Genomic DNA, 17,305 nt, shown 5'->3' with positions numbered 1-17,305 from the left:
GCAAAATAAAATTTGACTTATCTCATTTACTGTATGAATAAGATATCCATAAATTTATCTTGTTTACATTATAAATTGAGATAAATTATTTAATACAAATAGATAAATATGTTATAAATTATATAAATAAAATAATTAAATTATTTATTTAAAAAAATCGTATATCATGATGTATTGATGAATCATTCATAAATTGATCAAACAATTTTAAAGAAAAAGAAAAAAAAAACTATATATATAAGCAACACTTGATGCTGCGTTCACACAAACTCACGCATCCAATACTTCTCTCTCTCTCTCGTGTGGTAATTTGTGAGACACATTCATTAACTGACTCTTCACAAAGAGGAAGAGAAGATGGTAAGCGCTGCAATTGCTCGTAACGTCGTCGGTGTTATAGGTTCGTTCTTTCAATTTCTGCATGCTTCATTCTCTCTCTCTCTCCTTCTTAATTATTCTACTCATTCATGTGAATTTGAGAATTTTGAGAGTGATAGTGTTAGCTTCTGTGTGCAGGCAACGTCATCTCTTTTGGATTGTTCTTCTCACCGGCGTAAAACTCTCTTCCTATCTTTCTTTTATTTTCGCAAATTTCATATTAAGCGTTTCTTTTACTTTTTGATTTTCAAAATAATTTTATGTATTTGGATAATTTTCATGCTCTCATTATTGATGGTTTTTTTCTATATATATCTTTATTTATTTCAAAAGATTCACATTATATTGTGATACTTATTAATTAGTTATACCAAAGGCAGACTGAATAAGAAATAATTTGTTTCGATCAGTTTAATTTTAATGTACTGATAATCTACTTATTTTGCACGGTCACTTAATTTTATTTTTTTTACATAATTATTTATATAATTAATAAAAAATTTATTATTTTTATTAATATGTTATTATAAAATTAAATGTATGTAAAATTGTTTTATACTTATCCTTCATCACAATTAAATTCTTGTTTTGATTTATTAAACAATGTGATTTTATGTTACTTTATATAAATATAAAGCTAAGTCAATCCGGATCAATACAAGTGCTGAAATTATGCCCATAAATGATAAAAAAATATTTTTATAGTAAAATTAATTATTAAAATTAATTATTATATATTTATATATATATAGTTTAATTTATTTTAATATATTTTATATTTTAATATATATTTTTTAGTAATTAATTTTAATAATTAATTTTAATATATACCTAATATAATTGTAAATGATATTAATCAAATAAAGAATATTATAAATGATGTTTTTGTGTAAATGTTTTGTATGTTTTTTATTTTTGATATAAAAAATAATTTAAAAAATAAGGAAAAATAAAATAATTTACCTTTTACGAAAATAAAGATGCCAAAAAAAAGTGTGAAAAAGAAAAATGCCAATCCTCTTCATTCCGTAATAATAATAATAATAATAATAATAATAATAATAATAATAATAATAATAATAATAATAATAATAATAATAATAATAATAATAATAATAATTGAAAGAAAAAGTGGTCAATATACGACATTTTCCTTTCTCTTTCATGCATATCTATAAGTTTGCTCACATAATTGCTTGTATTTATCAATATCAAAAACAAAGATGCTTGTATTTTTCTCTTTTTTTAATATATCCATAAGGAATGATTTACTTCCTGTTTTGTTGTTTATATGATTGAAAAAGTCAATAGAGGTCAAAATAAATGCTGAAGTTATGCCCATAAATGATATTAACGAGAAATTAAATGTGTAAATGTTTTGTATGCTTTTCATCTTTGGTATAAAAAATAATTTAAAAAAATTAAGAGAAATTAAAAGAATTTATCTTTTTATAAAAAAGAAAGATGTAAAAAAGTGTAAAAAAAATTATCAATTCTCTTGCCTTATAATAGTAATATAATATAATTATATTATGTATATATTAAAATTAACTATTAAAATCAGTTATTAATATAAAATATATATTAAAATATAAAATATACATTAAAAATAAATTTAAAAAATATATATATTTATACAAAAATATATAATAATTAATATTAATAATTAATTTTAGTATATAAATAATATTTTTAAATATAATAATAGTAATATTTATTGAAGGAAAAACGGTTGAATATACGCATTTCCTTTTATGCTTATCCATAAGTTTGCTCACATAATATACATATTGCTCGTATTTATCATTACCAAAAACAAAGATTCTAGTATTTTCCTCTTGTTTTAATATTCACATTATAAATGTATCCATTTCCTTTGCGTGTATAAATCAGTGTGTTCTTATGGGTACCATGATGCTATGTTAAAATTGTGAGAGGAATATAATTATTATTCTTAATTAACAGCATTGTGTGTGTGTGTGTAGGAGATATTTTTATAACACATGTTTTATTGTCATACTACAACTAAGCCCGTTTATAGTTAAAACTTCAAAAATCTGTGTCAAGTATTTTTAATATTCAGCATTTTAGCCATTAAAAATAGGAGATATAGATGAGTTTTCTAGTAGGGTAACTAACTAAAAACAGAAAATTATGTATTGCATATTTTTAATATTCTAAAATGTCTAATTAATTAATTTTAGATAGAAAATCATGTGTATTCGTAAAAAAAAAAAATTTAATGACTTATTTGTTCGTTTCTCTTATTACTTTTGGATAAAAATTCTCATGTTTAAAAATTGAGCTAACCTTTATGTGTTTCTATTTTACAATTAATTGCTTATCATTTTAATTTTTTAAAATAACCAAATCAATTAAAAAATAGGACAAATCACAATAATAAGTTAAGGGGAGCAAAATTTTACACGAAAACTGCTTCATGAATCCACTAATGCACGTTTATATGTAGTTTGAACCAACTAAATTTGAACTCCATTTCTACATAATTCGAACTAGTTGGGTTCGAATTATATACAAATACACACAATAATTCGAAACAGGTGAGTTCAAATTATACACAAACACACGTACACAGTAATTCGAAATTTGACATTTGTTTGTTTGAATGAAATATTTCAGACCAACTTTCTATAGAATTATAAAGAGGAAGTCAGTGGAGGAGTTCAAACCTGATCCTTACATAGCAACGGTGCTAAACTGTGCGTTTTGGGTGTTTTATGGGCTTCCATTTGTTCACCCTCACAGTATTCTCGTTCTTACTATCAACAGCATTGGACTTGCCTTCGAATTTGTCTATCTTACCATATTTTACATTTATGCCACCAACAAAGGACGGGTTCGTATACTCTTTCTCTCTAGCACTTAATTAATACGTCATTAATTCATATTCATCTGGTGTACAAATCCGTGTTAATGAAAATTAAGATTAGTCTAATGCAATAAAGATGAATATTCATTAAATTTTTTACGTCCTAGAATATAATTTTGTAATATTAAAAAGGTAAGTTAATAATAACATGTATACATAATCTCTAGATTGAGATAGCCAATAATTAATTTATACATCACGTGTTAATAGCGTTTTTCTTTTCTATGAGGAGATAGAGATAAAGACTTAGATTTATATTATTATCCCCTTTTTTTTCAAAAGCAAATCACAGATAGATATAGAAAATAAAATAAAATCTTTTGATAAGAAATAAGGAAATATATACAGCTATTATTATGAAAAGAAGAGAAAAGTATATAACAAAATTGTTCTTGACTACTGGTTTAGTATAAGAGGGATCGAATCCAAGGGAAAAAGCCCAATTCAGCCTCTCAACAAGTCTGCGACTTTACCACCCAATTTCAGGGGCATAAAATTTAAAACAAAGCAACACTGACTAATTTCAGGGTCATGCTATTCACACTACATTAGATTGTTTAATGTTTATCTGTGTTTCATGTCATTAAGTTGTAACATAAATAAAAATATAATTAATATTCTTTATTTTCCAATTTTAATTACAATTCTTAAGCATACGCTAAAAATGTTAGATGTTGTTATCTTTATTATTTTGAAACATATGTCCATTATTTGAATATTACCTTTGAGAAAATATTATTTCCTTTTCCGAGAGATACTTAAATAACACTTTTTCTATTTATAAATATGCAATATCTTGTTTTACAAGATTAAAATAAACTACTCTTTAAACCATTTGATCAAAATACCTTTTAATATAATAATTATATATATGTAAATTAGTAATAATTATTTGCTTGATTTAAGTAACAATAATAATATAAAATATATTTATTACTAATATAGTCAATTTTTTTTACATGAATGATAATTAGTAATCATTATATATATTAATGTACTTTCAATAAGCAAAAAAAAAAAAAAGAAACAAATTTACATATTATAATATTATTGAAATATATTTTAGTTAAACAGGTTAAATTAATTAGTAACTTCTTTTTTAATCGTATAAGTTTATATTGTAAGTAGAAGGAAAAAAAAAAAGTATTATGTAGACATCTCTTAGGATAAAAAAGTGATATTTTTTTCTTATATTTTGAAGCATTATTGTGCCAAAACTTTAATCCTATTTAATTAAGTGTTTAAGGTATGCTAGACTAAATAGAATATAATATCATATTTTTTGTTAACAACATGGCCAAAGTTTAAAGAAATTAGGCAGCAACTATTTTAGAGCAAAAGCAACATATATGTCCTATCAATAAGAAAAGTTAAAGAAAATTAAATACTACTAGACAAAGGGTTAAAAATATATGACAATAATCCATAGGTAGAGAATGACCAAATTGAATTAAATACAGTATATTTTCCTCTCTAAACTCTTGTTAAATACCATAACTAGCATACATGAATCCACCATTTGGCAATAGTATCATGTTATTTATTATTTACATTCAGGAAAAATATAGGTAAATAATGAAAATGTTAAACAATACGAACAATAGATATATCGGATGTTCACTAGGTGTGTGGATGATTATTCTAATATTAAAATTTAGGTGAATAATTTAAAATGTATTGTGTTTTACTTGAATTGGGCAAATTTTAGAATCCATTATTCATGTTGTTCAAAAAAGTCATTAATTACTTAACATAACTCATTTATTCTCTATTGATTGTGTATATATTTTCAGAAGAAGGTAGCGATTTATCTTGTGATTGAGGCTATTTTCTTTGCCGTAATTGCTCTTATAACGTTGCTAGCACTGCATGGCACTCGCAAAAGGTCGTTAGTGGTTGGTATACTGTGTGATATATTCAATGTCATGATGTATGTCTCCCCTCTCACTATCATGGTAAGTCATCATTCAATTCATTATATATATATATATATATTTGATTGAATCCTATTCAATTCATGGTATTGCACAACCATGCATGTTGTAGGCGAAGGTTATAAAAACGAAGAGTGTGGAATTTATGCCATTCTGGCTCTCTCTCGCTAACTTCCTCAATGGCGTGTGCTGGACAACATATGCTCTCATCCACCCCTTCGATCTTTATGTCTTGGTAACTAATTAACCATATCATTTCTGAATAAATATTTGTAACAAATTAAATTAAGCGTTTCCTTTGTTGTATACGTAGATAAGCAACAGTATTGGAGCAGTGTCTGGACTTGTTCAGCTGATATTATATGCTTGCTACTGCTCCTGCAAGGGAGACAAGGACAATGATGAGAGTGGCAATGGCACAAAACCAGACGCTGCGGTTCAGCTCTCTGCTACTTCAAATGGAAGGATTGCAGTTTAAGTTTGATAATGACAACTACTCCAATATCAAACCCTTTTGCTTTTTTTATTTCTTTTCTGTTGTTTAATTTTCGATCAAGACAGTAGCAATTTATATTTTATTTATTGTTACATGTTTTGGCTAGTTACTGTTGATGTAACATATGGAAAATCAAATCCATCATCGTCCCTTTAATAGTTGAATAATTAACTAGGAATAACCAGTACTTTTTTTTGGGGTCTTTTTGTCATCAATTATCAATTATTATGATCGTCGTTACAAACTTCTTTTTTTTCTATGTTGGGCCATTAAAGATAAATTCTCAAAAAAAGTCAAACAGTGTGTTATACGCAGTGAGTTGTAAATTTGTAATTTGCTTTTGGTGAGAGAGGGGGTTCAAAGACCCCAGAGAGAACAACAAAAAAACAATTAGATAAATCTTCTAAAGAGGGGAACAACAGCTATATCAGTGACAAGAATGTGTGTAATCTCAGCAGAGGCTGAATAAAAAGTATTCAATCTAAAAGAGAGGTGTTGTCCTTTGCTAAATGGTGAGCAGCAAAGTTTGCTTTCCTGAAAACATGACTCCAATACACTTGAGAAATTCGGTTGGCATGGAGTTTAATCTCTTCAACAAAGAAAGAGCACAGGTAGCCCGCAGGACAGCCATAAGAGATAAATTTTAGAGCAGCAGCCAAATCAAATTCTACGATAACAATAAATTGAGTAAGATTAGAGGCAATTTTAAGGCGATAGATTATACCCCAAAACTCAGCATACATAATTGAGCAACTTCCAAAGTTACAAAAGAAGCCTTTCACAAAGCCACTAAGATGGTTTCTAACAATTCCACTACACGCCACATTATTTATAGATGCCAAAAAAGAGCCATCAACATTCAGTTTCACAACACCTTTACTAGGGGGAGTCCAGCATATTAGACGATCATGCTTAGCACTATAGGTGCTTAAATGAGTCGTATTTCTTGTAAACCAGCTGAATTCATCACTTCGGGTTCAGATTTGAGCTAGGACTGAAGGTGCAGGACTGTCTTTACCTTAGACATTCAAAAATCAGCTTGTTGTGGAAGAACCAAATTGAGGAGGTAGCAACATCAAAAATACATTGCTAGTTGCTGTGTGCGAAGAAGTTAGCTTTAATCCAATCATGCAAGCTTGAATTAAAGAAACCTTGTTTCTACGTCGGGGGCAAAAGGACATTCCAGATGTTAGACGCAAAAGCACAATCTCTTAGAACATGAAGTGTAGTTTCACTGTGATTGCTACATCTTGGACAAAGGAGGGAGTTTGATAAGTGACGACGCTGTCTCTCCGCATTAGTTATTAGGATTGCATTATTAGCAATTAACCATAGGAAATACCTTATATGTTCGACGGATCCTCTCCAACGCCAAACAAGATCGAACGTGTCATTGAGAGGAGGCTGATTAGTACAAAGGACTTGGTATAACAGTTTGAAGTTGAAAGAACCATCCGATGACAGGTTCCATGCCACTTGGTCCGGCATTTTCCAAGGAGAAGGCAGAGAGATGGCCGCAATATTCTTTACAACATCCTCTGGAAGCCAACCATTTAGCTTGTTCACATCCTAGTTTCCTGAAACATCAAGAAAATGCATAAGAGAGTTAGATGTATCTAAAGGATAGTTATTTACCTGTGTAACATATTGTTCCAGCTTGCCCAAGTTAGAGACCAATTATGCTTCCAAAAACTTATCTCAGTGCCATCTCCTATCCTCCAAATATGGTTTTGCAAGATATCGGGCCATGCCTCACAAACTCCCTTCCAAATATTAGAGCTCTTTGGTTTTCTATATATCCACGATAGGAATAATATCATTCCCGACTTTATACTTAGAACGAAGCACTCTGGCCCATAAGGAGTTTCTCTTCTCCACTAGGCCCCATTCAGCTTTCATCATAAACACATGGTTCATCAAACTTGCATGCCTAATGCCAAGTCCACCCGCTTTTTTGGGAAGGTAGACTCTGTGCTAATCTATGAGATGAATTTTCTTTGATTGTTCTGACATTCTGTATCACACCAAATAAAGCTCCTGCATTTACGATCAATGGCATTACAAGTAGACATAGATAATAACGCAGTTTGCATAGTATAAAGAGGAATAGAAGAAATGATAGATTTCACCAAAATTGTTCTCCTAGCTAGCGACAAGGAAGAGGCTTTCCAAGAGTTGAGTCTGAAGTTAAACTTGTTGATAATATCATCATAAGTGTGCTTGGATACTTTGGAATGCAAAAGAGGAACTCCTAGGTACTTTCCAAGGTTATCCATCCTTGCAAACTGGAGGGTTTCACTGATCTCAGTTCTGACTTGGTTACCCACATTTTTGTAAAAATAGAGCCTAGTTTTCTCATTATTAACTTTTTGCCCAAAACTGTCACAGAACGCATTGAGACATCTCTTGATGGTGTTAAATTGTTGGAGATTAACTTCAGCAAAAAGAATAAGATCATCCGCAAAGCACAAATGAGAAAGACTAGGACCATTTTTATTCAGTTTGATAGGTTTCCATAAGCCATGGTCAATTGCAACACTGATAAACTGTGAAAGACGCTCAATGCACAGAACAAAAATGTTTGGTGAGATAGTGTCTCCTTGACGGATGCCTCTGGACGGCTTAAATTCATCCAACTCCTACCCGTTCCACAGGACCCACATACTAGCCGTAGAAACGCAGGCCATGATAAGGTTGGTAACCTGATTAGGGAACCTAATATCTTCAAGAGGCTCTTGCACAAAACTCTACTTCATTCTGTCATACGCCTTTTCTAAATCAATTTTAACAGCCATCCAACCTTTCGGTCCTTTCTTAGTTCTCATGGAATGTATGACTTCCTAAGTAATAATAATATTATCCGAGCTATGCCTACTAGAAACAAAACTACATTGCGTAGGCTTCACCAGCTTTTCCATAAGATTTCTAATACGATTCGCTAAGACTTTAGTAACAACTTTATATGAGACGTTACACAAACTTATCAGTTTCATCTGCTTGAGGCTAGTGACAGGTTCCACTTTGGGAATAAGGGTGATAAGAGTCTCGTTGATCTCATGAATTCTCTGAGGTTCTACGTAGATGCATTGAATAAGGTTGCAAAGATTAGTCCCAACTCTATTCCACTAATTCTGATAAAAAAACTGCTTGTAACCCATCTCTTCCAGGAGCTTTGAAACTACCCATGGCAAAAACGGCCTCTTTTATCTCCTTAACAGAGATACTTCCCCCTATTATGTTGCAGTCACCCATACTTAAATAGGGAAAAGCATTATTAAGAACAAAGGGAACAACAGGAAGAGAGTCTGTATAGAGGTTTGAGTAGAAAGAGAAAGCCATACTTTCGAGGACATTTTTATCAGTAACTAAATTACCTCCAAAGTCCTGCAAAGAGTGGATTTTATTTTTTCGTCTCCTCACCATAGTTGAACCATGAAAGTATCTGATACTCCTATCACCAAACTCAACCCATTTGCATCTTGACTTCTGGTACCAACAAATTTCTTCTTGTGCCAACACTTTCTCGTACTCCTTCCAAAGCTGCACTTGAAGATCCTTAAGGAAAGAGCTGCTGCCCTGACTTAAGCTATTTGTGATTCTCTGAAGTCTCCAAAGAATTCTGCTTTTACGTTTTCAAATGTTACAAAAAAATATTATAGTTCCAGTTCTTCAAAGAGTTCTTGAAATTTACCAGGCCATTTGACCAAGAACTCTCCATACGCGAAGATTGATGAATCAGATTGTTGAAATCAGGATGCGAAAGCCAAGCTACAAGAAATTTGAATGGCCTTCTCCCTCTATTCAGATCCGGACTCACAGCAAGGTTGAAACATAAAGGGGAGTGATCTGACTTGAGAAGAGGAAGGTGTTTGACATGCGCCTCAAGAAAGATAAGTTGCCAATTAAGATTACTCATACCTCTATCCAATCTTTTCACAAGATTGCCTCTCTTCCAAGTGAAAGGCCAGCCAATGAAGCCTAAGTCCATAAGGCCACAATCAAACACACATTCTTGAAAATCATTGCAAGCACCCGAATTAACTCTATACGATCCTCCTTGCCTTTCATGATCATGGAATAAGGCATTGAAGTCCCCCAAGAGGCACCAAGGGAGATTAATGTTATCGGCTAGGGATCGGATTTTGCTCCACAGTGCTCTCCTATTAACCCGTTGCGGACTCCCATAACAAGCAGAAAGCAACAAAAAATCAGAGTTGTTGCAAGAGACTTTAAGATAAACTAGTTGATTATTATGTTCCAAAACACAAACATTCCAAATCCTATCATCCCAAAGACACCATATGCCCCCAGAATGACCAGTAGCTTCCACCACGAAGGACCCATTCAATCTATTCTTATCCCTGATGTTCTTTCCTTTAATACCGCTCACATGAGTTTCGAGCAAAATAATGAAACTAGCAGAGTATTCTTTACACATATCCCGAATAAGAGAGTGGAAAGACTTACTCCCCGCTCCCCGGCAATTTCAACAGATAATATTCATTAAAAATAAAATTACGTAAATTAAAATATACATATAATTTTTATTACTTATGAATTACTAGATTTAAACTTTTAATTATGTAAAATATATCATCATAAAATGTATATATAAGAATATGAATTTGGTTAAATTCAAATAGTTATAAAATTAATTAAATTACTTATAATAAAGTAATTTTTAAAAATAAGGAACTCCAATTTATAAAAATAAATTTTAACTTATTTATATTTATATTTTAAAAAATGTGGGTCGTTACAAGATGCGACGCCACATAAGTTGCGACGCAAGACGCATTGCAATGGAGGAGGCGAGCTTGAGTAGTGGGACCAGCAAAACAGGGTCATGCAGCGACTAAGGAAAGAGACAGAGACAAGTTGCTAAGCGAGACATGTTGCGACGGGGGAAAGGAGCTTGAGCAGTGGAGACTACGGCAGGAGAAGTTGCGACGACGGTGCCAATAGTGGTGATGATGCCTAGATGCTACTCTGCTCTGATAGGATTTTTACTTTTTAGGGTTGGGTTTGGTCTGCTTGTGAGAAAGAAGGGAGAGAGTATTAGCTGTGTCTATTTTTTTTAAGAATCAAACGGTGTCGTTTGATGGATAGAAGAGCAAACCGGGGTGTATATAAACTGGACCGGTTCTATCAGTTCATCGGTTAACTGCTAGTTCATTTAGTTTTCTAACCGATTTTTTGTAAAACAGTTCTATACATCAACCAAACTGACCAAAAGACCGGTTCTCAGTTAATCCAGTCGAATCGGCTAGTCCAATTCATTTTATAAAACACTGCTACTAGGTATACAAATTCAAAAATGAAAAACAAATTATTTCACCTACTGAAATTAACCCTCTCTACGTAGGACACTACAACAAAAAAGCATTTTGCGATGGTTTTTTTAATGTTTTGCGATAGTTTTAACCCTCACTAAATGTTTTCGCGACGATTAAAAAAAGTGTCACAGATTTGAGCATCACTAGTTAACATAGTGACGGTTTTGGACCACCATTAGTAAGGAGTGTTGCTAAACTGTTTGTGACAATTTTTGAAGTATAAAATCGTCACTAATTTGTAACACTTGTCAAGGTGTTTTTCATACTATATTACGCGACGTTTTGAAACTGTCGTTAAATTGCTAAATCCTATGATAGTTTTTTCTTATATTTCAATGCTATTTTAAACCGTCACAATATTTAGCGACGATTTAAAACTGTCACTAAATTATTAGTTCTTACGACAATTTTTAAGACTATTTAGTGACTATTTAAACCGTCACAATATTTTTAGTGACAAATTTTTTATTTAAAACCGCCACTAAGTTACTAATTTCTGTGACAGTTTTTTCTTGTATTTAGTAACTATTTTAAACTGTCATAATCTCTCCAACATCAAAGCTTTTTATTATCTAAAATTGAATTCTCCAGGAATGACATTGTATTTTAACAAATCGAAATTCAATCCCACAAATTTTACAAAAATAGCAACAATGTATTTCAAAAGTTGAATTTAACAAGTTTTACATAATTATAATCCATAATATGTAAATTCAAAAAATTCTAACGTAATCCAAACATTTAAAACTAACAATTCAATCATAAAATTCCTTTAAATGTTATATAAGAGGTCTATAAAAGGCAAAGAATATGGTCTATGTTGTTGAGGTTTATGACAGACAAAGAATATTGTCTTGTGTCGGTGATTCAAAATCTGCAACCTACAATTAAAAATTAAAAAATATTTTAGAGAATATTTTAGAAGGATACTTAACAAATCAACAAGTGTTATATAAGAGACTATGATTACAAACTATAATCATTTTAGAAGAAGTTGTTGATGATGAAAATTAAGTAAGCAAGTCCATAAAACTAAGTATAACGTATATCCTTATCTTACCTCAGTAGAAAAACCGAGTGGAAATTAATCTCTTAACAAATCACAAGAAAATTTACGCCATAGAGATAGTGGTGCCTCAACACATAGCTAATAAAATATATAATAGGACCTTTCACCTTCGTTGCATTGGACAACTCTAGACTGTTCAAATATCAAATAAAATTAAGGTGTCTTAATGTAGTATAAACATAAATCGAAAAGAATAACTAGTTCAGAAGATGGCATCATTACCTTTTCTAGAAGAATTGTTTATGGTATGATCATGCTAAGAGCACCACAGATCAACAGTTAGCATATAGATGCAAACATTTTCAACTCTTTGTTAGAAACTTATAATGGAAGTAAAGAAATGTAGTTTCAATCACAATTAAGTAGTAGACTTACATGTTTGGATATTAGCACCACATATTTTACCAGTTTCACTGAAGTGAATCTTAGTGAACTTCCCTTGTGCTATTTCTCAATGTTTTTCCATTACCAAAGGCTTCTAGTATTGGATTAGTCTTCAATATCTTATACTCTATTCCACTTCCACCACCAACGGTAGTCAAATACTGCATTGCTATCTTTGCTGTCTTAGTCTTTCCTGTTCCACTCTCGCCATTGAATATGTAGATAATAAGAATTATTATTGGTCTTAATGTGCTAAGGGGCACAATATTTAAGAAATCCAAGTTCATGCAGAGTGGAGTAGTATCTTCCTTCAGCCAATGCATCAAGAGCAATGTATCAAGACTTCAGCAGTGAGAAGTTTATCTCTAATTAATATTTTTCTAGAGCAATAAAAGCATGGAGTCACTGTGCAACCCTTTTAATCTTGTGCAAGTCTTAAAATTAGTATTCAAGCATTACTTGCACAAGTAACAAGATAAAGCTTAGATTGAACCAATAATGATAACTTGCTCATAAAAGAAGATTGAATAAAACTCTGTCACCACGCTTTAAAAGCATGTCAGTTTCTCTTTATGGCTACGCTTTTTAAGCGTTACAAAAAAAAGTGCGGCCAAATTTTGAATCAATTGTCATCTCATAAAAGTGTGGTCATTGACCTCTTTCGTTATGCTTTTAAAGCGTAGCAAAAAAAAGTGGCCAAATTTCTATTCAATTGCCACCCTCATAAAAATAAGGCCATTGATTAGTTTTAACCATACTTTTAAAGCGTAACAAAAAAAAAAATGAAAGAGTAACTATAGACCTTTTTTCTTGTAATATAATTATATATTGATTTATTTTTATTGGAGAAGAAAAGAAAGAGCTGGGGTAAGGATTTGCTCAAATAAAATGTGTAGGTGGTCATAAATTTAAAAACTTTATGCATACATGTAAAAGATAAGAAAAGCAAAGGTTACCCCGGCCCATATCATTTTTCGAATGGCTGTGTCAATAATGTCACATACATGAGGGCTTTCAATTCTTTTACACTTCATGTCCAAAAAAAAAAAAAAAAATTCTTTTACACTTATAGGCTTCAACATAATCATTTACCATACAGATGAACTTTTTTAAAAGAATTTATGGCAACTAAAATATACCCTATTTTTGTTTGAAATGTTTTTGTTTTTCTTTTTCATGTGTGGCACTATGATCATCTGCCCGCCTTTTTTTTTTTATGTGATTGAGTTAATGTGTGAAACGACTGGTTAGAGATAGAAAAAAATCTTTTTTATGTATAAAAATTAAGATTCAAAATTTAAAATTTAAAATTAAAATAAATAATTAAAAAAATTAACTGACATTAACTAAAAAAAAAGTAATTTTTTAGTTTGAACCCACCTCAAAATTATATAAAACTTTGGTTAATGTAAAGATAATCTCCTCGCATGTACTTGCAAAACTTATGTTAAGAATGTCTAGAATGGTGTGCAAACGAAAAATGCTATTACTTAAATGAATCATGATCAAGGTGTAATGATATCTCAATGGTATTAAAAAGGAGGTTTAGCAAATTATTCAAATACGTACTTTTTAATAAGAATACTACAACTCTACAAGAAGGTTTGTTATGTTAGTAAAAGTGTAAAACTCTTAAAAACTTGACTTATCCAATTTTAGAAACTTTAATTGAAAATAAGCAATATCACTTACAACTTGACAACAAATATTTAAGGGAGGAAATATTCGGATAATTAATCTAGCCTGCAGGACACTGTCTCAAAGCTTTTTGTGATTTGGCATTAAATTTGCACTTGGTGGATTAAATTCATGGAACAATTAATAAGTATCCACACAAGTTGCTAAAAATCACAGAATCAACAGGCCTCTGGTTAATGCATGCTGCACCTTTTTCTAGTTAAGCTTTCTCTTTTCACCAGTGTTTACAGTAAAAATTAAAGCCCATGACTTCAAAAGCTATAATATATAAAAAAATATTTTTATCTTAATTCACTCAAACATAATTGATAAATAAAAAAATCTTTTTACACGAGATATTCAAACATAAAATCTCTTTTAATTTTGTAAAAGTTCTTTTAAAGAAAGATCATCAAACAAAAAATCTTTTCTAAAAATAACGTACAAACAATTCTAATGACAGATAAAAAATTATATTCATAAATGTCACTGTATTAAAGAATAGAGACTCTTAAAATAAGAATAAAGAATAGAAACTCTTAAAATAAGAATCGTAAATAAGTGTAGGTATATGATTAATTTGGTGTAGTGAGAAGTAAAATAAAATAAAAAAATTATAAAAATCACTGTATGAAATGTGAAGGCAAGAAGAACCTTTGCCTCTTACTTCTTGTGGGACAAGTTGATGTCATAGATGATGAAGCAATTTTGTTAACTACAGATTTGAGTGATTGTTTGAGTGTTCAGGCAAACACCACCACTTCCTTCATATTCCTTAGAGCATAGCACTAATTGTTGAGGATAAATAGAGATAAGAGATGAAATTAACTGTAGTGTGAAGCGTATGATTAGAAGTTAGTTATGGTGAGCTGTCAAATTTGTTAAAAGAGTAATTAGTTGTTAAAAAAATCTACTTCATCTGTGACTGCAAATGCAAGACAAAACCTCCTTTACAAAGTAGTTTTCTGAATCAATGAATTTATTTTCTCGTTCTCTTCTCATCTCTCTGCTCTCTACTCCCTTTTTCTCTGGCTTCTAACTCTCTTTTTTAGATCTACCAGAATTTCTGATACTTTTTACTAATATGCTACCAACACCGCTATATCAGCTTTAACTGCTGTGAGCCTCAACCCTTTTAGCACTTGAATGAGTTCACCGAAAAATTCTGGTATATCATCACAACAAACTGAAATTACAATGTTGTGCTTCTGTATCTTCTCTATTGTTACTTCATGAGTTTCACTTGGAATTGTGATGCTTTTGCTCACACCCATCGCTTTTAACTTTAGATCCTTCACATGATCTACTGCACTCCCTAGTAATGCAGCCTTGTCCATCTGCATCCGCAACAAAGCTTAATTAATTTGATTATGCTTTTATAGAATTCATTCCGGCATAATTGAAAGTTGAAGTTATATTATTTTTACCCTTCTAGTTGAATTTGTTTTCAAAGCATAATCAATTATGGAATTTATGCAGTCTAAAGAACAAAAACATAATCTCAATAACATGTATAGTTTCTCTAGTAATTCTCTATCTATCAAGGTCGATGAATCAAGGTTGAAGTAGAATTTAAATGCTTTAAGTTCTATCATGGAGAGGCTGGGTTTGGTAATACTTTTTGAAGAGGTGCTTTTTCATTTTGCGTTTGGTAAATTAAAAAGTCCAAGTGTTTGTGCTTGCGACTTTTAAAAGTTATGGGTGCTTTTGAAAGTACCTCAACGGGAGTTTTTTAAAACTGGCTTGTGCTTATCAAATTTTATTTATTTTTTCACATATTTTTTGCTATTATATTGCCATAGAAATCCTCGTATATTTCTAACTTCTCATTCCAACCTTTACAAATTCTAACACAGTCTTCATATATTTTTTATTTTTCAACCTAATCTTCACAAATTTCAACACAAATATATCTCTATCACATATTAGGTATGAACTTCTATCTATTTATAATATTTTTTTGTGCGTTGTTTTTGTATTTTTTCAGTAGATCTATTATATTTGTTTGTTTTTTATCTGTTCTTTGAAATGTGAAGAGGTTGACTTGGTTTATGAAAATCAATCATAAAATTTTTCTTGTATGCACATTAGTCAAAATTATAATAATAACATGTATATACATATGTAAATACAAATATATAATTATAAGAGTAATTTATTTGAGATATGTGTCCCATTTTTTGTGATATGTAAAGGTGAGTCGATATATATAGGTGGGTAATGGACGTACTAGTGCTAACATTGGACTATATACAAATTTTATTATTGACTAATGATAACCCTATTTATATTAATACAATCAAGTAAATATTTAAACTATTAGTCTCTAAAATTTGAGTTAGGTAATTTAGTATTTTTAATGATGTTTTGGATAAAATAAATTTTATAATACTTACATAAAATTCTAAATTTAAAAAATAAAAGAGTTTATTTATTATATTTATGTTTATTATGAATTTTTTATTTTTTTCAAAGATAATGTTATTTTATTAATATAAAATAAAAGTGTTTCCATAAGGAAGTACAAAAAAATTGGGTATTCCCATTTATCACCAACTGTGACTGAAAGACTAAGAGCTTAAAGAAGAGTAAAGTAAGAGTAAAGAAAATTAGCAGCATCTATCAGGTATGGCTCACGAGTTCACGCACTAAATTGCTGGCTTCTTTCACTATCTCTGGTGCCGGACTTATTACCTTCTCAAAAACACACCGATTCCTCGCTTTCCAAGTGCTCTAACACAGCGCCGCTATGAGGAGGGTCTTTTGTCTACCGTCTAATTGAGCCGCTGACCAGGATAAGACTCGTTGCCACCAATTGAAAAATGTCTCTTCTTCTCTCATCCATAGGTCAGGGGTTATTAAGCTTAGTCTCCATATTATTGAAGATAGGGGGCATTGGAACAAAGCATGAGAAATTGATTCAGCCTTCAACATGCATCTTGGACAAGTGGCAGGAGTGGATGTGAATCGGCTGTGGACTTGTTGCAACACTGGAAGCTTTTCATGAAGACTTTTTCATAGAAAAATCTTAATTTTATGTGGTAATTTCAACTCCCAAATGCTATTCCAGACTCTGTTGTGTATGTTCTAGGGCCTCAATAAAGTAGGACAATGAAAGAATCCATAAGCAATTTTGTATCC

General features: G+C 30.8%; 1 protein-coding gene across 1 annotated transcript; it reads left to right on the top strand.

The window, feature by feature from the left end:
- Positions 1 to 357: 357 nt before the first annotated feature.
- Positions 358 to 5,749, top strand: LOC130983188 (bidirectional sugar transporter SWEET6b-like). The gene is made up of 6 exons (XM_057907373.1): positions 358 to 400; positions 517 to 553; positions 3,019 to 3,235; positions 5,062 to 5,223; positions 5,315 to 5,437; positions 5,516 to 5,749. The coding sequence occupies exons 1-6, from the start codon at positions 358 to 360 to the stop codon at positions 5,678 to 5,680; spliced, it is 747 nt and encodes a 248-aa protein (XP_057763356.1). The 3' UTR covers positions 5,681 to 5,749.
- The last annotated feature ends 11,556 nt before the right edge of the window (positions 5,750 to 17,305 follow it).

This window comes from Arachis stenosperma, chromosome 5 (assembly GCF_014773155.1).
Source record: "Arachis stenosperma cultivar V10309 chromosome 5, arast.V10309.gnm1.PFL2, whole genome shotgun sequence".
NCBI classification, from domain to species: domain Eukaryota; kingdom Viridiplantae; phylum Streptophyta; class Magnoliopsida; order Fabales; family Fabaceae; genus Arachis; species Arachis stenosperma.
Note: the sequence above shows the minus strand (reverse complement) of the source record. Positions and strands in the feature narration are given on the sequence as shown.

Bases quoted from the DNA above. Each gene is read 5' to 3' on its own strand.
- LOC130983188 (XM_057907373.1), top strand. From the start codon at position 358: ATGGTAAGCGCTGCAATTGCTCGTAACGTCGTCGGTGTTATAG. The intron at 554-3,018 runs GTAAAACTCTCT...GAAATATTTCAG, and splicing joins GGATTGTTCTTCTCACCGGC to ACCAACTTTCTATAGAATTA. The intron at 5,438-5,515 runs GTAACTAATTAA...TTGTATACGTAG, and splicing joins CCTTCGATCTTTATGTCTTG to ATAAGCAACAGTATTGGAGC.